Source organism: Pseudorasbora parva, chromosome 3, assembly GCF_024679245.1.
Source record: "Pseudorasbora parva isolate DD20220531a chromosome 3, ASM2467924v1, whole genome shotgun sequence".
NCBI classification, from domain to species: Eukaryota; Metazoa; Chordata; class Actinopteri; order Cypriniformes; family Gobionidae; genus Pseudorasbora; species Pseudorasbora parva.
This window is the reverse complement of record NC_090174.1, coordinates 17,312,743-17,319,010: the sequence shown is the minus strand read 5'-3', so window position 1 is coordinate 17,319,010 and position 6,268 is coordinate 17,312,743. Positions and strand designations below refer to the sequence as shown.

Genomic DNA, 6,268 nt, shown 5'->3' with positions numbered 1-6,268 from the left:
TCAAAGATACAGTACAATGTATGAAATGTGTATTGTCTCATTTAATCACAGTGTTTCAACTGTGCAAACGTTAATGAACGTCAATAAATAGCTTTTAAACAATGTCATGTCACATTTACCTCAGAAAAGATATTCTGTCAGCTAGAAAAAATAACTTTATATTAGAACATTTTGCTCAGCATATTTACTATATTGCATAGTTATTGTATTACTGTTCTTTAGTATTTAATGTATGTTTGAATAAATATTTTATGACAGCACCACTTAAAATTTGTATCTCTGTCTCATATATTTTCAGCCAGCTGATGATGAGAGAGACATTGTTCATGGGGTTAATGTAGGGCATCTTGACCATGAGTGAGGACATCAGACATGATAGTGCTTTCCCAGATGACGTTGTGGAGGTGGATGTCATACTGGGCGGAGAGATTGTGGTCATGGATCTGGAAGATGCCCTAAATTTCCTTTGCCACACAGTTTGGGCTCCTTTATGCTTTGAACAATGACCGTCCCAAAGAGCTATGAGGTTATCCAACTTTTTATTTTATTTTAATGGTTGGGGAGAGCTGCACAGCTAAGATTGATGGACTGAAAAAAAATGCAGCGAGGTAACACTGGTGCATATGTGCTGTTTATGCTCATTGATAAATGTACTGAAGCTTGAGAGCTTACACTTTGTCAATTAAAATGAACTTAAATTAAGTTTAAATTAAAATGGTATAAAGCCAATTCAGAGGTGTTTAACAGTCTGTGCCGTTTCTTTTTGAAATTTTCTGAAGAAAGGACATTTCTGTAATGTATGTTATTGGGTGAGCTTGTTTTTTTTAATTTTTAAAAACAAATTGCTTTATTTCAGAACTGATGCATACAGACATACATTAGCTATGTTTCTTTCCATCCACTTATTTTTATGTGCATTTTGGGAAATTAAATACAGTGGCTTCTTTTACTTTTCCTAGTGATAATTGGTCCCAGTTTATCATGAAGTGAATTTTCTTCTCTTTGACTGACTTAAGCACAAGTTAAAATTGCAACATTGGATGCAAACAGCTATTGAGGCAGGCATAAGACCTTTTGTGTGGTTGTTTTTGGTGTTTGTTTTTGCAATAAATATAAATGTGTACTGATATGTGTTGCTAATTGTCAATATAGTAATGCAATTAATACCGATTAAAGCAGCTTTGCAACCAACTAAAGTGAAGTTATGATGACTAGAACATTTAAGTTCAGAAAACTAAACTGAATTTATGATGACTATAAAATGTAAGTTCAGAAAACTAAAGGGGAAGTTTTCATGACTATAAATGTTAAGTTCAGAAAACTAAAGGGGAAGTTTTCATGACTAAATGGGATTAGTTTAGATAACTTATCCAAATAAGTAAGAAAAACTTTTAAAAACCAATGCAAAAAGATAACAAAATATATTAAGTTTTACAGTGTAGGATGTTATTAAAATTGATAGATTATGGATTTACATGATAATGAAAAGGGTTTTAAAAAATAACAGCATGTCAAAACAAATAGTTTATTGTACACACACACACACACACACACACACACACACACACACACACACAGCCTCTCTATAATTCAATTCAAGGAGCTTTTGGCATGACAAAAAAAAAAAAAAAACATTCTATATTGTCAAAGCATTGAAACGTGTGTAATGTATGTATTGCACCTGAACTCAGTGTTTCTGTACTGTCCACCACAGTGACCCTCAGTTAATGTTCATATATGTATTATTATTTATGTTCATAAATTCCTAGCTTTGGCAATATTATATGATTCATGGCAATAAAACAAATCTAAATCTGATCTATATCTGAAATAATAGAATAGAAAGATGTTATACTCATGTATATAATGTATATGTTCAGTTATTACATGATTTCTGTATTACATGTTTTATTTATTGTTATAATTATTTATGTATTTTATCATTCATATTTTATTCAAATGTATTATTTTGCCATATCTAGCCATATTCACATACTATGTATGTCTTTTTACTTTAGTTCTATTATTATTACTAATATATCTAAATATATTCAGATGTTACAAATCATTTTCTGTTGTTTGAATGCCTTGGCAATACAAAATTTATTTTTTGTCATGCCAATAAAGCCTCTTGAATTGAATTATAGAGAAGGTGTGTGTGTATATATATATATATATATATATATATATATATATATATATATATATATATATATATATATATACACACACACACTCAAATCCCACCTTCTTTATTAGAATTAATTAAACGTTTCATATCTAAATAACATTTAACTATTTGTCTTGGCATGTTATTCATATACTAACCATGCTGGTGTTTTTACCCTAACCCTTTTTATTATCAAGTAAATCCATAATCTATTAATTTTAATAATATCATAAGACTTGACATTCTTGCTGAGAATATTAAACTTTTATTTATTTGTTAATGCATGCGTGTAACCATAAAGAATATACTAAAATAACATAAACAACCAAAAAAGATATAAATAACTTACAAATAAGTTGTAAATACAGTAATAAAAATAATTTTAAACTATTGCATTGTAACATTGCAATTGCGATGTGAAAAGTCAAAAGCAGTAACATAACCTTGTTAGAAAATTAGTCTACATACATAAAACTTTTTCCAAAAATTAACCAATTTACAATGTATTGTGTTTGATACTATATATTTTCACAAGGTATAAGTAATTAACGGTTTTGTTTTTTAATGCATTTAGTATAACTATAAGACACCATATAATTATTAACCGCATTTCCTGTTTGCCACTAACCAATGAGAAGCGGGCGGGACAAGTAGTGCAGTCCCAACCCCGCCTCAATCGATGTCATACTTTGGCACTAACCAATGAGACGCGTTTTGGGCAGGGCAACATGTGCAGCCCCGCCTCGATCTGCAGGGGGACCACGAGAGCAAAAGTTACCTAGTGCTGGGTTAAGAGTAAAAATGTTTCCCAGAAAAAAAAATCCTAGTAAATCTACCAAGCAAATCAGAGTACAAGTTTAAAAAGTGTATGAAAATTTGACATATCCATTCCACCTAACCTGCATGTCTTAGCACTGAGGGGGAAACTGTGGAGAAATCAAGTTGTTTGATTTGAGAATAGAGACCTATTTGAGGCCATGCACAAGTGGTGCTGCAGAACCACTACATCTTCAAATTAAGTGGTTAAATCATATTAAAACAATGCAAAAAAAGATTGACAAACAATATTTTAGAGTTTTCAAACGATTTTTATTTTTTTATGAATTGCACAGAATTTAGTCAAGAACTGTTATGGGACCAAGCAACACCGTGTTGGACTCTGTTGTATCTGAAAGGAGAGAAAGCAATTTGTAACAGAGTCAACACAATTCATAGAATACAATGAAAGGTAGCAAGGAGCAGAGGTGAAATGCAAGAGACGTTTTCCATGGTTTTTATGGATGTAGATTAGCAAAAGTGTGCGAGGAAAGAGGCATATTTTCTGCTGCTTCTTGAAAGTGTGATGGTCTCAACAGAAATCTGAAGAAACTGTATACAACATGTGGTCCTGCCTTTTGTTGGCATGATGTGGCCTAGGTTAAAGCTTACCTCTGCTGACTGACCTTTTTGGTAGTCTACTCCGGTTGCTAATATGTTCCTGGTTGATGACATCACAAGTATTCTCACAGCATTCACAAACCTCATCATTACCATCCACACTGAGCCACCTAAAGAAACCAATGAGTCAACTTAAGTCAGAACACATCATATAGAACAGAACACAACACATCTATATAGACATCATAAATTTGAGATGTAATCTGTATTTCAAACAAGTTATACTTGGAATTATTGTTTTTTTTTTTTATATACCCTTAGGTTCACAGACATATTTGTAAAAGATGAACAACAAACAAATAACAACTAAACTCATACCGGTTTCCAGAATAGCTACAGGCCTTGTTCATGATATTCAAGTCCATATCAACAATCTTCAGCTGGCATGTAATATAGATCTATAGAGTAAAGATTTATTCATTTATGTGTTCATTTAGAATCCTTTAACCAAAGCAAAATGAGGAGTGACAGGTCCTAACTAAAGTAACAGTAAAACTTCAAACTTCAAAACAAAAACTTCAACTTTCAAAACGCTGTTCTATAACACTGCAGAGTGAAATGTTTTAGTTTATATAGGACTCACAGCATTCCGGTGGTCTTCGCGAAAACGGAAAACATCCATCTGCATCTGAATCACATGATTTTGTTTTCTGGCCATGAAACGGGCACTAGAGCCTGGCACTTTAGAATCAACAAGACATCTACAGCATAAGGGATAGATATTCCATTTGATGACATTTAGTATAATGTCTAACTGAATACTGAACTACTCATTCAACATTTAAATGAAAATAATAGTTTACATGCCAAAGATATTTAAATCTGCTTATGAGATCATTGTCATTTTTTAATTTCACTCTAAAATAGAATCCCAAATCCCGACTGACCCATGGTTCTGAACAAACACATATCGGGGCATTGATGCGGCATTAGGTTCCAGAGTGACCACACAACTGTCCGTTACTAATGATCTGAAGGGAGCATGCTCAGCCATCAAGAAAGAAGCTTGGATATTCATCACCTCCCCAAGGTGATACACATAGGATAACCTTTTAGTCCTCCAATCATCTAAAAAAGGAAAGGTAATACATAATATAAAAGATAATACACACACATTATATTATATATGTATATAAATCCTAAACATACCAGTCATAAGATGAAAGGAAAACCCAATCAATTCCACAGTTGATTTGGTAGATGTAAATGGATCCCGGGAAGGCTTCATCTCAATACTGCTTACAAAGTGGGTCCTGAGACAATTGCAGCAGATATAAAGTAAGCAGGCAGCATAATAGCAGAAAGAAAGCGATATAAATGATTATAAAAACACAGATAAAGTCCAAACCTTTTGTAGTGGCATTCAATAGGAATAGAAGCAGTGCTAGTCCTTACAATACCGAAGCTGTTCTGCATAGGGGTGTAGATCAGTTGGTTTGAATAAACCAAATTATCTCCATCAATCTTATAATAAAAATAAATACTTCGGACCTGAATATGCGGCAATTTTCATGACATGCTGTATTTGACATAAACAAAATTTAAATGAATACCACCACCCACCACCACCCCCAACACCAACACCAACAAAATAAAACGAACTCTTACATACCAATAATTCAGAGCCACACTGGTGCAAATCGGCTTTAATCACATATTCAGAGGCACTGTACTGAGAGGCTTTGCAGCTTTCGGTTGACCAGCCGAGGCTCAACTCTTCAGCAGTGACATGACGGCGGTTGGAGTTAAGGTCCGCTCTGATGAGCACAATCATGCTTCGCTCAGTGCAAAGCACCTGCACAGGTGCAACGCTGCTCAAGGGCACGTCTGTAATATCACCTGTAGGGTCCTCATTCGGTAAAAATGCGACTTTGTACTGTCTAGAATCTGGCCCGATCATCGGACCTTCCTTTAAATTACGAATTGCGCCTGTAGCGCATACACTTAATATAACAATTGTACCTATAAGTTTCGACATCGTCGTGGCCGAAAGAACCCGCATACGAGCGAGGCAGGAAGTGGTAATGCTCCTGTGCATTTTAAGGTATCTATTCAATTACACAGTTGTTCTTAATTGAATTGTAGTAAAGATTTTGATTCGACCAAATCTTTTGAATTAATTAAATAAAAATAGAAAAAAATGCAGCATTTTTTTTGTTGCTGTTGTAAATTCTGATTGATTTACTAAATAAAACGCATTGAAAAAATAAATAAAAAATAGCCTATATATATATATATATATATATATATATATATATATATATATATATATATATATATATATATATATATATATTTGCAATAAAAAATAAACTAGGCTACTTGATTGGTGCAATAATCAATCAAGTAGCCTTGATTGTTTATTGCACCAACACACACACACACACACACACACATACACACACGCACGCACGCACGCACGCACGCACGCACGCGCACACACACACACACACACACACACACACACACACATATTCTACAGTGGTGGTGGAAATGGCCGAATTCCACTGGGCGGACTGTAGTTTGGAAATTGTTTTTTTCTTCTTTTTTTCTTTCTTTTTGCACAGTTTAAGATACCTTCTGATTAAGTTGTCCTCAGGTTAAGTGATGGATATGTGAACAGGGATCATTTTGACAATGTTGTCATCTCAAAATCTTTTT

General features: G+C 33.6%; 1 protein-coding gene across 2 annotated transcripts; it reads right to left on the bottom strand.

The window, feature by feature from the left end:
- Positions 1-3,241: 3,241 nt before the first annotated feature.
- Positions 3,242-5,650, bottom strand: LOC137071805 (zona pellucida sperm-binding protein 3-like). 2 transcript variants are annotated; one of them, XM_067440002.1, is made up of 8 exons: positions 5,220-5,650; positions 4,956-5,071; positions 4,757-4,860; positions 4,495-4,675; positions 4,191-4,308; positions 3,926-4,005; positions 3,599-3,717; positions 3,242-3,338 (listed from the first exon to the last, which is right to left on the bottom strand). In XM_067440002.1, exons 1-8 carry the CDS (start codon positions 5,643-5,645, stop codon positions 3,286-3,288), a joined length of 1,197 nt encoding a protein of 398 aa, XP_067296103.1. In that variant the 5' UTR covers positions 5,646-5,650; the 3' UTR covers positions 3,242-3,285. The 2 variants fall into 2 exon arrangements, with proteins under 2 accessions (XP_067296103.1, XP_067296104.1); XM_067440003.1 differs by having other exon boundaries at positions 4,956-5,017.
- Between the last annotated feature and the right edge of the window lie 618 nt (positions 5,651-6,268).

Coding starts and splice junctions, on each gene's coding strand:
- LOC137071805 (XM_067440002.1), bottom strand. CDS start 5,645: ATGCACAGGAGCATTACCACTTCCTGCCTCGCTCGTATGCGGGTTCTT. Junction 4,676..4,756: donor TTCCTTTCATCTTATGACTG/GTATGTTTAGGA, acceptor TTCCTTTTTTAG/ATGATTGGAGGACTAAAAGG. Junction 3,339..3,598: donor AAAAAGGTCAGTCAGCAGAG/GTAAGCTTTAAC, acceptor CTCTCCTTTCAG/ATACAACAGAGTCCAACACG.